The 20,521-nt window shown below is 39.0% G+C and overlaps 1 protein-coding gene across 6 annotated transcripts in view; it reads left to right on the top strand.

Moving 5' to 3' along the window:
- Positions 1 to 20,521, top strand: part of LOC105034445 (cleavage stimulation factor subunit 77) — a 126,854-nt gene that overhangs the window by 84,404 nt on the left and 21,929 nt on the right. For all 6 annotated transcript variants that reach the window (XM_010909621.4, XM_029261636.2, XM_010909622.2 and 3 more), the window contains exon 17: positions 18,460 to 18,519. In XM_010909621.4, coding sequence (XP_010907923.1) covers positions 18,460 to 18,519 — 60 coding nt within the window. The remainder of the gene's footprint in view (positions 1 to 18,459; positions 18,520 to 20,521) is intronic.

Below are 20,521 nucleotides of genomic sequence, written 5' to 3'. Positions count from 1 at the left end.
ACTTGATCCAAAAATAATTACTCAATCAAATTGAGTTAATTAGCGATCAAATCACTAATTAAACCTCTCATAAATACTGAGTCCAAATCCGATGGCAATCGGGCATCAGAATTCATCGATATTAATCCTGATCGAAAAGTCCCAACCAGTGGGACTCTTGACCCCGGTACCCATAATGTGTGGAACTCGTGATAGAGAATTTTGATTCTCGATCATTGAGTCCCAAACATGTAGGATTCTATATCAGCCATCAGATCAGATAGAAACCTCTAATGTGTGTGACCCCGCAGGTTCGAACCTAAGCCGATAGTACAGAAACCAATTCCTGTATTAATCGAAGTGACCATCTAGCAATGGTATCCGACGTCCGGATAGGTCGAATAGTCGCAATCGCAACACTCAGAACCTACATGAATATGGTTACTGTATAATTCATCCTTTTGATCCGTGTTTAGGACGACTCAGGGTTAAACTGTCAACCTGATTAGATCATCCGAATGTGCTCAACTCAAACAGTCCTGTGACTCCTCACAAGGACTATCCTGGCCAAGGTTTTGCTAAATTGAAACACGACTGTACACAGCTCCTAAACTGGAGTGGTCAATCCCATCTTGACACACGCACCGACAAGTCAAGTACTTGATTACACCCAGCAGCCTTCCGTCACTGAATTAAAAATTCAGGTAGTCCAGTGCCTAAGTGCAGTGAGTTGCTTGCAAGTCACCGTGGCGGTCTCAGGTCGGAGGGATATTTATACCCATATTCCATCAGAGCAAATCTTGACAGCAGAAATAGCTCCGGAGTCGGTCACGTTCAGTGCAGATGTATCCTTACATCTCACCTGTATGCCATATCAGTGTCTCCACACTCATTGGTTAAGAGGACAACCAACCTATATGGCACAACGACCTATGCTTGATAAACGTTGTCGTCCTTGGTAACAACGTATCATTTGATCGCGAACAGATTTAAGGACTAAACAACAAATTCTCCTTTGTCGAGTCTAAATAGTCCTAAGGACTTCACCACAACATAGGAGTTCATTAGAAGATATAATATTTTGTGATGAAAAATGCCAAAATAATTTTATTAATTCATAATTCATGTACATATACAAAAATGAGCACAACCGTCAACAGGCTGACGATTGGCTTTGGAAAACTATTCCCAACAATCTCCCACTTGGCCTAAAGCCAATCGGTGCAGTATCTAATACCCATCTTCGACTTGTAGTTGTCGAACTTCTTCACCGCAATGGCTTTAGTGAATGGGTCAGCCAGGTTCTCCTTCTCGTCGATCTTCTGAAGATCGACGTCACTTCGATCCACAATTTTCCAGATGAGATGGTAGCGGCGCTGAATATGCTTCGTCCGCTGGTGTGCCTTTGGTTCATTCGCCTGAGCAATGGCTCCAGAGCTGTCACAGTAGAGCAGAACTGGACCAACAAGGGAGGGTGCTACTCTGAGCTCGGTGATGAATTTTCTCAGTCACACTGCTTTTTTGGCAGCATCTGATGCAGCGACATACTCCGTCTCGCAAACTGAATCAGCCACTGTGTGCTGCTTGGAACTTTTCCAGCAGATAGCCCTACCATTAGGGTAAAAATAAGTCTCGACACACTTTTGCTGTCATCGTGATCAGACTGGAAACTAGAGTCTGTAAACCCTATAAGTCTCAAGTCCGATTCACCATAAACAAGCCACTGGTTCTTAGTATTTCTTAAATACTTCAGGATGGTTTTAACAACCTTTTAGTGATTCTCCCCTAGATCAGATTGGTATCTACTCACTACCCTAGTGAGTATGCACATCTGGTCGTGTACATGTCATGGCGTACATGATAGATCCACTGTCGAAGCATATGGAATCCTACCCATACGCTCTCTCTCTTGAGGTGTTGTCGGACCATCCCTTTTCGAGAGAGAAATTCCATGACCTATCGGAAGATAGCCTTTCTTGAAATTCTCCATGCTGAACCTCTTCAGCATAGTATCAATGTACGTTGACTGAGATAAATCAAGCAACCTTTTAGATCTATCCTTATAGATCCTCATCCTTAGGATGTAGGAAGCTTCTCCCAGATCCTTCATGGAGAACTGTGACGACAGCCAAATCTTTATTCCCTGTAATGCAGGGACATCATTTTCGATTAAGAGAATGTCATCCACATACAATACAAGAAATACTACTACTGGATCATTAGTCCACTTATAAATGCATGGCTCTTCTTCGTTCTTAACGAAGCCATACGTCTTGATCGTCTTATCAAAACGTATGTTCCAACTCTATAATGCCCGCTTAAGTCCATAAATGGACCTCTGTAGCCTGCACACCTTAGACTCATCTGTGGATGTGAATCCTTCAGGTTGTATCATATACACCTCTTCATCCAGCTCTCCGTTTAGGAAAGCTGTCTTTACATCCATCTGCCAGATTTTATAGTCCAGATGGGCAGCTATCGCAAGCATAATCCGAATGGATTTGAGCATTGCCACAGGAGAAACGTCTCGTCATAGTCTATACCATAACGTTGACGATATCCTTTGGCAACCAGACGGGCTTTATAGGTTTCCACCTTTCCGTCTGCGCCTCTCTTTCTCTTGAAGACCCACTTACACCCTATGGGTTTTACTCCTTCGGATGGGTCAACCAATGTCCACACATCGTTGATCTTCATGGACTCCATTTCGGATTTCATGGCCTCTAGCCATTTCTCAGAGTCGGGTCTCTACATTGCATCCATGTAGGTGATCGGATCCTCATCGTTTTCATCAAGTTCGATAGGATCGTCGTCCCGGACCAAGAAACCATAGTATCTGTCCGGTTGACGTGGTACTCTATGAGATTGCCTTAAGGGTGTTTGAACAATGGGCCCCGGATCTGATCTAATCAAATTCAGTTCAGGTTCAGCAACTTGTGTCGATTTTTCCACCTGTCGAACTTCGTCAAGTTCGACCTTAGAGGCAACAGTCCCTTCACCAAGAAACTCCTTTTCCAAAAAGATTGCCTTAAGACTGACAAACACTTTTTGCTCATCAGCTAGGTAGAAGTAATACTTTTTGGTCTCTTTTGGGTACCCTATAAAATTACACTTGTCAGACCTAGGTCCAAGCTTGTCCGTAATTAAACGTTTAACATAAATCGGACACCTCCAAATCCTAAGGTGCGAGAGTACTGGCTTACGTCCTATCCATATCTCATATGGCATTTTTGATTACAGACTTACTCGAAACTCTATTTAGAAGGTAACAAGCCGATTCGAGCGTATATCCCCAGAGGGAGATCGGCAGACCAGCAAACCCCATCGTGGATCGAACCATATCCAACAAGGTCCGATTCCTCCTTTCAGATACACCATTATGTTGTGGTGTTCCAAGAGGAGTCCACTGAGAGAATCCCATTCTCCCCAAGATATGTCAGAAAATCATTGGAAAGGTATTCACCTCCTCGATCAGATCGAAAAGTTTTAATACACTTTCCAGTTTGTTTTTCTACCTCATTTCGGAATAGTTTGAACATTTCAAACGACTCCGATTTATGCTTCATTAAATAGACATATCCATACCTCGATAGGTCGTCTGTGAAGGTTATGAAGTAGAAATTTCCACCTCTTGCACTTGAGCTCATGGGTCCACATACATCAGAATGTACCAAACACAAGAGTTCACTGGCTCGCTCACCTTTTCCAGTAAAAGGTGATTTGGTTATTTTACCAAGAAGACAGGACTCACATGTTGGAAGTGATTCACAATCACCTACTTCAAGAATTCCTTCTTGAGCCAACCTGTTTATCCTGTTCTTATTGATATGGCCTAGCCTACAGTGCCAAAGGTAAACTTTTGACACATTATCTATTCTAGGGCGTTTACTGGAGGTTTGAACCACATTAACAGGTTGTGATAGAAAGTAAATTCCATTATTAAGTTGTCCAACAAACATTGTAACACCATTCAAAATGATATTACAAATATTTTTTTTTATTAAAAATTGATAACCGTTCATGGCCAAAAGGCCTACAGAAATAATATTTAATAAAAAGCTTGGACAATAGTGACATTCATTCAGAATTATATTTCGAGAATTGATTACAACGTTCATGATTCCTAATGCTAGAACTGGAACTTTGCTTCCATCTCCAACGTTCAGGAATCTCTCGCCTTCATCAAATCTCCTACTGACCTGCAGACCCTGCATTGAATTGCAAATATGATAAGGGCTTCCGGTATCCAATACCGAGGCAGTAGTATCACAAATGGAAAAGTTGCAAGGTATTATCATATAAGTACCTTGCTTCTTCTTCGGCCTGTTCGGGTCCAGGGAAGCAATGTATAGAGGACAGTTCCTCTTCCAGTGCCCCTGCTTCTTGCAAAAGAAGCACTCCGCCTGGCTCTGGTCGGGCTTGCGCTTCTTGGTCTGACCCTGTGCAGACGTCCCAGCATGCAGCTGCACCTTCTTATTCTTCTCTTCTTGTTCTTCTTCCCTTTCTTAAAGGGTCGACGACCAGAAGAAGACCCTCCCACAATATTTACCGACTCCTTATGGAGCTGGTGGTCCTTCTCAAAGTTCTGCAGCAACTCTAACAAGCCGTGGTAGTTCACTGCAGGCTTTGTCATTCGAAAATGAGTAAAGAAGGGAAGGTAGGACTTGGGCAGAGAATTAAGGATCGCATCCTTACCGAGCTGCTCGTGCAGGGGAAAGCCCAATTTACTTAGGCGCTCAATCACTTCGATCATGTATAATACATGATCAGTGACTGAGGCTCCATCCCTCATCCGAGCATTGAAAATGGCACTAGTTTTGTGCCTTTCAACGTCGTCAGGCGTGCCAAAGGAGTCGTTCAACATTTGAAGCATCTCTTGTGGTTGGGCATTTTCGAACCTGCGGCTGAACTCATCATTCATTGCCGCCAGCATAATGCACTGAACGGTGGTGCAGTCGTTGAGCCACTTCTGATAAGTGTCTCGGACCGTCCCTCTAATGTTCGGGGCTGGCTCCTCAGGTGCCGGATTCATTACTACATAAAGGATCCGCTCATGCTCAAGGACGATTTTTAATTTTCGATACCAGCTATCGAAATTAGATCCCATGAGCTTGTCATTATCTAATAATGACCGGAGGGACAGGGTAGTGGCCATAGCTGCATAAAGGAAAATCAGACCTCTATTAGTACATAAATTATAAATACTAAAGACTTGGACTTTAGTCTAAAGTTTCTTCCAGTATTTTTACGAACTGGTAGCCTCAACCTCCAATTCGAGGAATTACTTTAATTCCTTAGTGGGTACTAGAATCCACACAGACTACACACGAGCCCAACTTTGGTTGGTCAACCCATGTGCATCTATGGGTAGGTTCATAACCAGTTGTTTCTCTAAATAATTTCTAGTAATTGATTTTGCCCAAGAACCTAATCAGTAGGCTTTGGCCTCCACTGAAAAGATCTGGTTAGGTCCAACCATTAACATGATTTGATTTGGTGAATCGGACCAATAAATGATCAGGTCCGACTTTGGCCGGCCAACCTGATCACCATCAGAAAGACTCAAACCAAATTATCATATTATGAATGATAATTCCATTAGTCAATAAGCACCAGGCCTTTGGGCCTCCAATGATTATTAAACTAATGGACTCATTATCACTCACTTAATGGAAGGCTATGACTTAGTTATCAATATAACTTAATCATTTTTAAGGATCTAATAACTTTTGAGGATTTTATTAAAGGATAGATGAGAAGAAAATATCCAACCAATTTCAATCCACCCACTGACTTCACCAAGTCAGATTAAAAAGGATTTAATTGAAGCTGGCATTAGGAGCACCTAAATCAATCAAACTGATTTACCTAATGACATGGGTGAGCCCTAATCACCAAGTGATCTAATCAAAACCTAATTCACCAGGTTGGCCAGGTAAGTGAGATCAGTGGTGGGGACAAGCCATTAACTCGTCAGAGATCGAATCACTGCGAGTAGCTCCCGCTTAAAAACCACTGGTCAAAATGCCAAACTTACCTTAGATACCAACCGGTTCATTAGTTTTAATTTGATTAACTTATTAAATAGGATTCCACCGCGTAGCCATGAATTAAATCCATCTTGGTTTAGTTAAAGACATGGATCCAGTCAACTACAACTATTGGAGTTGAGTCTAGAGTATCCTTGACCTAATCTAATTCAATTTTTGATTAGATTTGACCAATTACTTTAATTTAGTCCATTTCTTTAAGCTAACTTTAGGTCTAACTCAATTATTGACCTAATCCATTTAACCCATTGACCCACAAGTTTATGCAATTGTCTTAGGTCTTAATTCATAATTCTAGACCTACTAGACAACACTTAATTCTTTTAATTAAGTATTTGGGCTGATGGGTCAGGGTTTGGCATTTCGAAAATAATTTTCAAATTTGAAAGGTTTTATTTTCTGTTCACCAAATATGTTGACTCATTTCACAAATAGATCAGCACATTTCATAAATAGCAATCCTATTGCTAATTACATAATAGAAAATAACTCAATCAAAATAAATCATGAATATTCCTTTAGATCTAATCTAACACATTCATGATAAATTTCATAATTGAACCTTTACAATTAATTCCTTTCGCTGCTTCATCTGCATGGGATATAATTACAGCGGCACCCCTACCGCCATAGGAGACCCCATCGAATGGGAGGAGAGGACCTTTAAACTCTGCTTTTCTCCTATGATCGGACGGCCATGGCAACCAACCCAATTCGATTACTTGCTACTTGGATCAAGTATATCTAAATATATCAATTTCAAAATTTAAATTTCAAATTTCAAATTTTAAATTTTGAATTTCAAATTTCAAACAAATTTTAAATTTTAAATTTCAAATTTCAAAATTTTGAATTTCAAATTTTGAATTTCAAATTTTTGAATTTCAAATTTTGAATTTCAAAATTTTGAATTTCAAATTTTGAATTTCAAATTTTGAATTTTAAAATTTGAATTTCAAATTTGAAATTTCAACCAAATTTCAAATTTTAAATTTTGAATTTCAAATTTTTAAATTTTGAATTTCGAATTTCAAATTTCAAAATTTAAATTTCAAAATTTGAATTTTAAATTTTTGAATTTTGAATTTCGAACAACTTTCAAAATTCAAATTTCAAATTTTGAATTTCAAATTTCAAATTTAAACTTTTAGATTACAATTTAATCTACGCATCCAAATATATATATCATATCTAAGAACCCGCTTTGATATCATTTTAAGTGAGATTTAGTGCAGGGGTAAAATGGTAATTTTAAAATTTTTTCAAAATCATGATTTTACAACAGAAATTATTAATTAATCTAATTAATTAATATGAATTTATCTTACATTGGGATCTAAATATGATATATAGCATGCATTCATTTAAATTTGAAATTCAAATTCGAACAGTAAACACTTTACTGTAATGTGTTTAGAACATAATACCTTTGTGCGGGTAGTAGATCGCCGCAATTTGATCACTGTCGGGAGAGTCTGATCGTCGCGACGCAGCCACACAGCGTGTCTGGCCTCTGTGGATCGTCCACACGAAGCTCCCGGTCTGATCGACTCCTCACAAGTGCTAGCTCGTTGTAGAGCACTTTTGACGGCCGATGCTGATCGAACTCCTTCGATCGATGTCTGTCGATTTTTCGGACGCTCCGGATCGTCAACAGACATGCTTGAGAGGATGTTGAAGATCTCCCTGAGATTTTGTGGGCTCACGACACTCGTAGCTCATTTTCTTACTTCCCGAACTCCAGGCTAAAACTCTAGGGAACTCATCGGAAATCTTGCACCCACTTTTCTTTCTTTTTCTCTTGGAAGGATATGGACTTCCTTCTCACGCACAAGACTTCTCACGCCCCAGAATTTTTCTTCAAAAATCTTCTCGCACGCCCCACTCTTCTCCTCCTTTTATAACAACATCAAACGTCTTATCCAAAAGAAAGGATAAAGATGAGTAATTGCACATTTGAATTCAAATCAAATTTTGAATTCAAATGGACACCAACTCATCCCTTATCCACTAAAGGCGTGAGGCGTGGCTTAAATTGTGCATGGAGTGATTTCATGAGAAACCTTTTCTCATGTAATAAATGGGGCGTAAAAAAAAGGGATAAGGCGCAAAGATTGATTGCCCATTCAAATTCAAACTTTATTTTAAATTTGAATGGCCAACCAATCATCCTTATCCATTCATTTGTCACATTAAAGTGGGGCGTGGAGAGGGCTTGGCATGAGGAAAAAATTCATGAGAAGTTCCTTCTCATGAATTCAAATGGGTGCAATGGAAGTGAGGTGGCACATGGAGATTGGGTCAAGGTGGTTTAATTATTTAAACCAACCTAATTGAACCAAATAAGTTAGGTCCAATTAGACTAATTTAAATCCAACTAAATTAGGCTTAATTAGGCTCAATAAAATCCTAATCAAATCAGGAATTGATTAAGCCCAACCCCTGATCAAATCAGGGACCAAACCATCTCGACGATTAGATAAACTCTTAACCTAATCGGGTCAAACCCAACTGAATCCTATTCAATTGGATTTGATCCAAAAATAATTACTCAGTCAAATTAAGTTAATTAGCGATCAAATCACTAATTAAACCTCTCATAAATACTGAGTCCAAATCCGATGGGTAATCGGACATCAGAATTCATCGATATGTAACCCTAATCAAAAAGTCCCAACCAGTGGGACTCTTGACCCCGGTACCCATAATGTGTGGAACTCGTGATCAGAGAATCCTGATTCTCGATCACTGAGTCCCAAACATGCAGGATTCTGCATCAGCCATCAGATCAGATAGGAACCTCTAATGTGTGTGACCTCGCAGGTTCGAACCTAAGCCGGTAGCACAGGAACCAATTCCTGTACTAATCGAAGTGACCATCTAGCAATGGTACCCGACATCCGGATAGGTCGAATAGTCGCAATCGCAACACTCAGAACCTACATGAATATGGTTACTGTATAATTCATCTTTTTGACCCCTGTGTTTAGGACGACTCAGGATTAAACTGTCAACCCTGATCAGATCATCCGAATCGTGCTCAACTCAAACAGTCCTGTGACTCTTCACAAGGACTACCCTGGCCAAGGTTTTGCTAAATTGAAACACGATTGTACACAGCTCCTAAACTGGAGTGGTCAATCCCATCTTGACACATGCACCGACAAGTCAAGTACTTGACTACACCCAGCAGCCTTCCGTCACTGAATTAAAAATTCAGGTAGTCCAGTGCCTAAGTGCAGTGAGTTACTTGCAAATCACCGTGGTGGTCTCAGGTCGGAGGGATATTTATACCCATATTCCATCGGAGCAAATCTTGACAGCAGAAATAGTTCCGGAGTCGGTCACGTTCAGTGCAGATGTACCCTTACATTTCATCTGTATGCTATACCAGTGTCTCCACACTCATTGGTTAAGAGGACAACCAACCTATATGGCACACAACGACCTATGCTTGATAAACGTTGTCGTCCTTGGTAACAACGTATCATTTGGTCGCGAACAGATTTAAGGACTAAACGACAAATCCTCCTTTGTCGAGTCTAAATAGTCCTAAGGACTTCACCACAACATAGGAGTTCATTAGAAGATTAAACATTTTGTGATGAAAAATGCCAAAATAATTTTTATTAATTCATAATTCATGTACATATACAAAAATGAGCACAACCGTCAACAGGCTGACGATTGGCTTTGGGACACTATTCCCAACACAAACAACCCCTGTTTTCAAAGTCTATGGCCAAGAACAACCGTTGGCTGGACCTACAAGACTGCCAGACACTGCCCAAAACGATAATCGAGTGCCCCAACGCCAAATAAATGCCAATAATGATCCCTTCGGGACTGCTGCTATAGTGGCAGCTTTCTTTGGGGCCAACAATCATCATGGGCAGAACTTTGGTGATGATGATTTTATGGATGATGAGTGGCAAGATCAGGACTTTTACAGAGAAAGGAGATTCCGGCACCGAGGACGTAGAAATCAAGGCTTGAATCATAACAAAACCTACATGCGCAGGATGGAATTTCCAAAATTTTCAGGATCTGACCCTGAGAATTGGTCTTTCTTAGCTGATTTATATTTCAAGGCTCATGATGTGGCAGAGGAAGACAAATTGTTCATAGCAACTTGCAATTTCGAAGGCCCAGCTCTAGATTGGGTATAGACTTATGCCCGTGCGCATCCTCCACCAGATTGGGGAACCTTTTTGCATGCAGTGAAAGGTATGTTTTGCAAACCTGAGGCGGTGAGTTATGATACACAATTAATGGAAATACAACAACTCTCAGATGTTGCAACTTATAATGTTGAATTTAATCGGTTGGCCTCAAGGGTGTTAAATTGGGCTGATAATGTGTATTTGGGAGCTTATATGAAGGGATTGAAGCCCGAAATCCATGCTAAAGTGGCTGTACATAGGCCACAATTGGTTTCTGATGCTCAGTTTCATGCCATAAATGCTGATATAGAAGTGACGGCACTTACAAAGGTAACTTCGGGCCCATCGAATACAAATTTCTGCCCTAAGTTTACCCTAAATGAACCTCCAAACGGGGGAAAAAATATAATGGTTCCAACAATGTTAAAACCACCAATCTCATTGAGTAGGGCCAAGGGACTTTGTTCTAAATGTTATGAGATATGGAACCCGAGGCATAAATGCAAAGCACGCCATATGATTTTGGAAATTGTTGAAGAATATGAAAACGTGGAGATTGAAGAAAATGAAGCACAAAGTGGGGAAGATGGAGGGGCAGAATTGAGTGATGCTGTTGTTCCTATCTCTATGCATGCCTTGATTGGGACACAACATCAACCATCTATCATACACTTAAGGGTTCCATCAACGGTAAAATGGTGGGTATTTTGATTGATAGTGGATAGACTTACAACTTCATCAGGGCCAAAGCTGCACAAATGGCCAAGCTCAATCCACAGCCCACTACTCGGTTCATGGTACAAGCTGCTAAAGGGTCTCCCATTAAATGTGATCAAATTTGCAAGGATGTTTGTTTGACTATGCGGGGGCTTAAAGTGCGTGCTGACTTTTATGTGCTAGATATGGTTGGAGCAGAAGTGGTTCTTGGAGTTCAATGGCTGGGTACTTTTCCTGAGATGACGTGCAGTTGGATGTATGGTTATCTCGCTTTTAAGTAGGATGGTGAGTTATGTCGTATTGATGGCGATCAGGCACCCACGCGCATGGTTACCTTAAAAACCATGGAGCGTATTGTGCACTCTAAGGCGACTTGTTACATCCAGATGGTATTGGATGTTAAGGAAGCTTGAGACTTCCCTTGTTCCGGAGCAGATTGATGAGGTTCTTGATGGTTATGGGGATGTTTTCTCTTGGAAAGGGGGATTACCTCATCGCTCACACGATCATCGCATTCCTATACTCTCGGGTCGAGGCCTAGTGAATGTTAGGCCGTATCGATATCCATGTGTGCATAGGGCTGAGATAGAGCGGATAGTCCAAGAGATGTTAGTAGATGGTATCATCTAGCCTAGCACAAGTCCCTATTCTAGCCCGGTGCTTCTTGTGAAGAAAAAGGATGGGTCATTGGCGATTTTGCATTGATTATAGGGCTCTTAATCAGATTACAGTGAAGGATAAGTTCCCTATCCCAATGATTGATAAGTTGCTTGATGAGCTTCATGGTGCTCGATTTTTCACTAAGCTGGACTTAAAATCCGGTTACCATCAGATTCGCATGGCTATAGAAGACGTTCCTAAGACCACCTTCTGCACTCATGAGGGCCACTACGAGTTCCTTGTTATGCCCTTCGGTTTTTACGAATGCCCCATCCACATTTCAGGCATTAATGAATGAGGTATTTTGTCCCTTCGTCATTTTGTATTAGTGTTGTTTGATGATATTCTTGTTTATAGCCCCTCACTTGAGAAGCATGTTGACCACTTAAGATAGGTGTTGGACATTTTGAGACGAACCAGCCTATTTGTGAATAAGAAGAAATGTAGTTTCGGTCAAACGAGAGTTGAGTATTTGGGCCACATTTTCTCAGTCGATGGAGTTGAAGCCGATCCGAGCACGGTGGCTTGCTTGCTAGAGTGGCGAACCCCAAAATCCGTTCGCGACTTATGTGGATTTTTGGGTTTGACCGGTTATTACAGAAGATTTGTTCGTGATTACGGTTCTACTACACGCCCTCTTACATCTTTGCTTAAGAAGGATGCTTTCCAGTGGAGTGAGACAGCTGATGAGGCCTTTCAAAAGTTAAAGATTGCTATGTCTACTGCTATAGTACTTGTATTGCCGGATTTTACTAGGGACTTTATTATTGAGACTGATGCTTTAGGAGATGGCATGGGAGCAATCCTCATGCAAGATGGCCGTCCTGTTGCTTATTTTAGTAAGGCTTGGTCTTTGTCTATACTGGCCAAGTCTACCTATAAGGAGTTGATAGTGGTTGTGCTTGCAGTTCAGAAGTGGCGACCCTACTTACTAGGTCGACACTTTATTATGCGTACTAATCACCAGAGTTTGAAGCACATGTTAGAACAAAAGACTTCTACTCCGCTCCAGTAGAAGTGGCTCGTTAAGCTCATCGGGTTCGACTTTGAAACTCTGTATCGAGCCGGGAGGGAGAATACTGCTCCAAATGCCTTATCCCAGAGGTCAGTTGAGTTACAGATGATTACTACTGGTATTTCTCCTATTGAGCAGAGAGTTCAGGATGCCCTTTCTCGAGATTTTGAGTTGCAAGAGATTGTTGCTATGTTGATAAATAATCCGGCTGGTAAGCTGCCTTATTCCTTAGTTTGTGGTTTGTTGCTCTATGATGGATGGACGGTAGTGCCGTGTGATCTTGACCTACGTCAATCTATATTACCTGAGTATCACGACACTCCTATAGGGGGACACGCAGGTATCCTCAAGACTTATAAGAGGATATCTGTGACATTTTTCTGGTATGGTATGAAGCAGGACGTGAGGAGATATGTGGTTGCTTGTGATATATGTCAGAGGAACAAGAGTGAGATGCTTTGTCCTTCAGGTCTTCTATAGCTGCTTCCCATTCCTGATCTGTTCTGGAAAGATATTTCTATGGATTTCATTGATGGTTTGCCCAAGTCTATGGGCTATGACTCTATTTTTGTGGTGGTGGATCACCTGAGCAAGTATGCACATTTTTGCCCTATGTCACACCCTTATACAGCAAAGGATGTCGCTTGTGTCTTTGTGCAAGATATTGCGAGACTACATGGATTGCCCTGCGCTATTGTATCAGATCGTGATAGCATATTTCTTAGTACTTTTTGGCTGGAGTTTTTTCGTCTTCAAAGACAATTGAGGATGAGTACTGCTTATCATCCCCAAACAGATGGCCAGATTGAGGTGCTGAACAGGTGTTTGGAGTCCTATCTTCGGTGCTTTGCTAGTGAAAGGCCGAAGAAGTAGGCCTCATGTCTTTCATGGGCTGAGTATTCATATAGTACTAATTTTCATTCTGCAGCTGGTATGATTCCATTTCAGGCGGTTTATGGGAGGTCACCACCAACCTTAATGGGACATTCAGAGTTGAGCACTTCTGTCGATGCTGTGGATAGGCAGCTACTTGAGAGGGTTGATATTTTGAGGGTTTTGAAGCAGAATCTTGCAGTCGCTCAGTTTCGCATGAAGCAGCAGGCCGATCAGCATCGTACTGAGCGGGAGTTTGCAGTAGGCGATATGGTCTATTTGAGGCTTCATCCATACAGAAAATCCACTGCGTCTAGAAGGGTTAATCGTAAGCTATCACCCAGATTTTATGGCCTGTTTTGGGTTGAGCAGCGCATTGGAGCTGTAGCTTACCAGTTGGCGTTGCCCCAAGATTGTCATATACATCCAGTTTTCTCTGTGTCGATGCTCAAGAAGGTCCTTGGAGATGGAGTTCAAAGGGGACAGGACTTATCTGCCTTTGGCCCTGATGGTACATGGTCATGGGTTCTAGAGAAGATGTTTGCTTTTTGCTGGAAGCAAGTTGGAAGCACCCATGTGAAGGAAGCTTTGATCTAGTGGATGCATTTCCCTCGTGAGGATGCTACTTGGGAGGACTTTTTTGAGATCCAGCAGCAGTTTCCTGATCTCAACCTTGGGGACAAGGTCGCTTTTAAAGGGGGAGGGGATGATAAGACCCGACCTCCTTTGACCTATTTGAGGAAGCCGAGACCTTGATTTGGAGATTCATAATGCACAGCAGCTTCGTCACGCATTTTATTGGCTTTATTTTAAGTATTTTTGGCCATTTTATGTATTTTTAATTGCTTTTTATTATTATAAAGTCATTACGTGTCTTTAGGAGGGGTAATTATGTCATTTTGAGACTTTATTATGGGTTTATTTGTCAAAGCTTACTGAGACGCGGGATTAACCCTATCTCACTCCTATAAATACTTTGTAATCTTTTATTTGGTCCCCATTTCAAAAGTGCAAGTTTCCATTTCCCGGGATAAATGGTAGCAACGAAGACTTTCTTCTGCCTTTCGCTTCTACAATGTAGCCCTTTCTAAACCTTGCTCTACCGTAACGTGTCACTCGTGAATTATCCGAAGAAGATCGTTTAACAGTAGCAAGAACACGAAAAATTGATAGGTTTTTTTTTCCACTAGAAGTAATGGAATGATAGACCGGCTTACACCACTAGGAGCGTTTGGGATTACGATGAAAAGTAATTAAGAGCAGCCCCAATCTCACATCTCTCTCTTTCTCTCTTGCTTTCTTGCCTTCTTGCTTTCTTTCTTTCTTTCTCAATCTCTCTTCCTTTCACTCTAAACTCTAATCTTATCAATCTAAACCCTAATCTTATCATACTACATTATGTTTTATTTCATAGTTTGCATTGTATTATATTATAATATCTAAACATAGCATTATATATTACATATATCATGTTATGTTTAAATATTTTAATAGATATTTCATATATTACTATATCATATATTAATATCATGATAAATTACTAAAATATTATGGTGGTTATTTTTTATGTTCTAATATTATAAGATGCACTACAATTATTATCATTATATTATGTTAATGTAAAATATAAATATATTGTAGAAGTATTTTCATATTATGTTTTATATCATTATGTAAATGTGATTATTGTATATTATCAGTATTATAAAAATGTATCATGAAATATCATAAGAAATTATATTATGTTACAAAAATATTGGTAAATATTATATTATAGATTATACATGTGGTCATGTAATCGTACATCAGTTTTGTTATTAAATGCATTATAATAATCATGTAAATATATTTATACATTATATTATGTAATCATTGTAAAAATATTATTTTTATATGTTGTATTATTTATCATAGATGGATAGATTAAATCAGTGTTTCAATCTCGGTACTAGACCCCATAGTCTATGATATTGGTATATTGTCAGTATGCCTATTATAGGGTCGGTTCGTTGTGCTAACACTCAATACACCCTCATACAGTATATTGGCCTGATACTTTTATGATATGGTATACTTGTATGCATCAATACTGCAAACCTTGCTTTAAATAGTAATAATCATTCTAAGAGTACTTATTAGTATAGTAGTAATGTACTAATTATAGTTTATAGTTAAAAACATAATATATGAATTATATACTTTTATATTTCAGATTAGATGTTACAACATAATCATCCATTAATAGTATATATTAATTTTGACATCCTATTGGATTTTAATAACATAAAATGCATTGTAATATATAATTATTAAGTTATTAATGTTCATAGTTATATCATATTATTATAACAATTACATAAAATATTTATGCAACCAAACATGGTTGCAGGATTGGCACCCTATTTTAGCATCATTTTCAACAGAAATACTTGCAAATGCATTTGCAGTTGTCAGTTACAGACAACCAAACATGAACGATTTTTGCAACTACACAATAGAATGGTAGATATATTATTTGCTACTGCGAATCCTTTTGCATGCAAAGGGAATGTGAGGTGACTAAACACAATCTTGTTGCATTTGGAGTTGCAAAACATTGCTTGTTCGTTATACTGAAGACGAGGATTAGTTTGTTTGTAAAGACTAAAAAGCTTAAAATTGAGATGTTGAATAAGCTTTAAAAAATCTATGAGGATGAAACTTTTGTTTGTTTATCATGATGCAATAGGCAAGGAGGTGATTCTGCATATGGAACTTGATAACAATGATGGTAATGATGATAATGATTTCTTTATCATTCTCTTTGTTTTGTTAGCCTATGTCTACGCTACCTTTTCTAGTTCAAACTAATTTTTTTTTCCTATGCACTTGGTTTCATTTAATTGTACTGGAGAATTAGACATGAAATTTGTTTCTTAAATCATGACAAATGCAAGATTATGATTGTTAGAAAGAGAGTGTATGTTCTTACATAACAATTGTCCATTCATTGTTCGCTTAAATAAAAGTTTGATCATGCTGCTTGCTTTTCAAAATGGTTTAACCTTTTCTAGTGTTTAAAAGGAATAGTTTGCAAAGAATCTAGGATATGATCCAATTTGACCCCATCTATGATTTGTGATACAATTGCAATCTTGACAACATTGCACACATGCATACAGGTCCAGATGATACATCTACATATGTATGCATTTAGTTCCCTTTTTTTGTCGTATGGAGTTGATATAAAATTTATATACCTTTAATACATGTTTTGTTAAGGCTGAGTATCGACCCTTGCTTGTAAGGACAATGAAAGGTGCCTACTAAGGATCCGATATCTAAGTTAGTTTTCTTCCTTATGTGCCTATTCTTTTGGAAAGTAAATACACCAACATGTGGCAATGCACCAAACAGTGGTTGTATAAGGTACATTCCAAGTGACATTCTGCTAGTAGATCAGCAGTCAAGGATTCATATTTAGTAAATGAAATATGTTTGCTTGCCCTGTTTGCAAGTGCATGCATGCACGCATGTGTGCGTAAATGCATGTGCATCCATGTGCATGCATGACATGCATGTGCATGTACAGGTGCACATGTTCTTGCATGGATGCATGCATGTGCATGTGCGAGTGTGCATGTGCATGTGCGAGCGCACATGTGCTTGCATGTGTAAGCAAGCACATTTGTTTGGTTGCTTGCTTGTGCATGCCTGCATGCGCCCATACACATGCTGAGTAGATATTGGGTATTTATACAAGGCAAAACCCAAGCTATACCTATTTAGACAGTCCTTTTGGACGATGTCCTGATCCTATGCGGGAAGATGATTGGACCTTTTCTGTGCATGCTGAGTACATATTGGGTATTTATACAAGGCAAAACCCAAGCTATACCTTTTTAGACAGCCCTTTTGGATGATGTCCTGTTCATATGCTGGAAGATGATTGGACCTTTTTCTGGCAAGGATACCAGGTTTAAATAGGGGGTATATGTGAGTACCCGTGTGGGTGTCTGTTTAATTCCACATCGGTTATGCATTGGGGAGGTTTTGGATACTTAGACAGGGCCAAGGAATCCAAAAAGCTACTGCTGGATAGCTTTTTCAGGTGAGCCCTGGGTGATTACAAAATGGTATAGAAGCAGATCCAACCCATGGCCTTTGTGTGACTAAGGGACATTGTAGCACGAGCCTTTCTAGGGCTAACAACAAGCCGATCATGGTGTTTATCATTGTATGAGATTGGACCCTTAGCTTGATGAGGACATTGGGACTTAAATGCAAGAAGTGTGCGAGGACCCATGCGGGCTCATGTTTAGTCCCACATCGGTTGGGTGCTGGGTAAATATCTTGAATATTTATATAGGATCAATTAGTCTAAATAGTACCTTCTGGCTATCCCTTTGGGGGTGGTATAGTTACAGAGCATGTATATTCTTGCGTGTCATGTCTGTGCTAGTGCATGTCTGTGCATGCAGGCTGTGTGGGTGGGCAGGTTAGTGCAAGCATGCCTGCATGCTCACATGTTTTTGTATGTTCAGGCATCAACAAGGAATAATGACCATCTGAAGTCACATTTTGATGGAAGTTGAAAAAGATCTTTGAAGTATTATTAGAAATCCAAATTAAATTAGCATTCCTTAAACTATCCTTGAGGAACTTAAAACTACCATTTTGTAAAAAACTGTGCTCAAGTTTGTTGACAGGACACCTTTTGCTTGATTGAAAAATGAAGAAATTGTATTAGTGTCATCAAAAGTTATATGCATCAGTTTAAGATCATCCTAAATTAAATAATGTATGTTCTCCATATAATAGTGTTTTATTTTTCAGTTGATCTGATCCAATATTTGTTTTATATGATTTGCTAGATCTATATCCTATCTTTCTTTCCTTTGATCTAATATATTGATCTTATATTTGCGTCATTGTATAACTTCCTAGTACTATTTGAGAACTTAAGGTTGGAATTCCTTTATTTTCCTTTAGTTGTTTTCTCATATTGAGTCTTTACATCCAGGTTTGGAAACGATTCTCTCAATTTGAGCAGACATATGGAGATTTGGCAAGCATGTTAAAGGCATGAGTCTCTTTCCTCTTTATGGTTTTCTTTACGTGTAAACTTGTAATTACTTTATATATTCATTAATCTCAAGAAAATTGTCATTGAAATTTTTTTGAAATCATTTTACTTATTCTATTTCTATGAAAATATTTTCTTGTATACAAATTCTGCATTATTATACCTTTTATTCATTTCCTTTCTTTTAAACTATGTTTGGTTGTGGAATAACTTAACTAGAATAAAATAGGTTAAGTTACTCCTAAACCCCTTTACTCTAAAATAAATTACTCCACCATGTAAGGTGGACTAATTCTTCCAAGTTAAAGCGGAAACAGTAGCTTTATCTACTTTTCAAAATGTCTATTTTGTCCTTGGAAGCATGTTTTAAAATTGTTCAGCATTGAGCAAATGTGTCATAAAATGTAACATGTCATGTTTTCAGCAATCCTAAGATATTGTTTTTGTCAATAAACCTTGCCAAAATTCATCAATATAAGATGATGACTACATAAAAGTTGAATACAATTATTCAACAAATACTAATTGAGGGTTTGGGTTCAAACAAATTTTACCTACCAGATGCAAGTCCTTAGCTCATCCGGCTGTCCCAATAATGGTCAAGTATGATGTAACTTTTTTCTGACCATTGCATTGAAAATCTGTTGCTTAGCTAGAGACATCTTGGCATATAAACTGCCTGTTTAAGGGTTTTGTTCACTATCTAATTTGCTCAGCACCATGTATAAGTCTCCATTGCTTGAACCACCTTGACAGACCAATTATATCAGTGTGAGCTTAAGACAACCAACTCTGCTCTTGCACCCTCTTGTTTCTGGGCATACTTGGAACCTATCTAATCCATCCTATGAACGTCTTCCTGAGACTAGTCTTCTTATCAAGGAGGCTCTTCAAGCTTATATAATTAGTGGCATATCTGGTTGTACCAGGCCTCAACAACTCCCTCTATATGGTTTTTGATCATCAATGCTATATAATTAGTGGCATATTGGGTCATATCAGGCCTCAACAACTTAATGCTGTTATACAAGGATTGTAGATGCATCTAGCCACTCTCCATGATTGACTTCACTTGTGGCAAGTCGCCATAGCAATCGAGGAGGTATGGATTTAGTAGGCTATTATCTGTACCAGCCCTATAATTGGAAACCATGTACCCATACTTGCCCCGTACCCACCTCAGGGCAGGGTGGGTCAAGTAGAGTTAGATGGGGCAGCTTGAGATGGGTGGATAAAGTTGCAAAAATCATTTTTTTTGTATATAAATCAAATGAATAATAAAAGAATATAAAAGTAAATCTCAATTCTTCATATAACATTAAATAAAATAAGAGTCCAAGATATAGAATATAACACAAAAATTTTGAACAATAATAGAAACAACAAACTGAAATTTTGTTCTTTAGGAAGTCAAAATGTACCTTGACCTAAAAAAATCAAATTAAAAAAAAAGAACACCTAAGCATGTATTGTAGCCTTGTACATGATTAATCTTTCTCATGAATGGTCACAATACATTCTTCTCCATTATAATCATGATCATTATAACCATCCAGGCTTATATATAATGGGTTCAAGTCGGGGCGGGCATTGTCATTATGTGCATCCACCCAGATCCATTGCAAGTTTTAGAATGAAGACCCATGATGCAGCACCAAAAATACTCAAGAAAGCAAGCAGGAAAGGGAAATAAAATGAGAGGAAAACAAGGAAATCAAATGAAAGAAAAACAACATACTTAACCAAAAATCTCTAAAATCCACCATGAGTAGAAGAAACAACCTCGTCAGTGATAATGTACTCAATGCGGTTCGGTGACGACGATGGAAGTGGAGGAAGAACTGGAACCAGCACTGAAGATAAAGTAGTGCGACCAGTAGGAATACCTGCATGCACAGTAGGAGGCTCGAATGTACGTCGATAAGAAAATAAGTCCGCAACATTGAAAATTGGATTGAATTTCAAATGAGAAGATAACTCTAAATAATAAGAATTAGGT

The sequence above is a fragment of the Elaeis guineensis genome, chromosome 14 (assembly GCF_000442705.2).
Source record: "Elaeis guineensis isolate ETL-2024a chromosome 14, EG11, whole genome shotgun sequence".
Classification (NCBI taxonomy): Eukaryota; Viridiplantae; Streptophyta; class Magnoliopsida; order Arecales; family Arecaceae; genus Elaeis; species Elaeis guineensis.
This window is presented reverse-complemented; position numbering and strand designations above follow the sequence as displayed.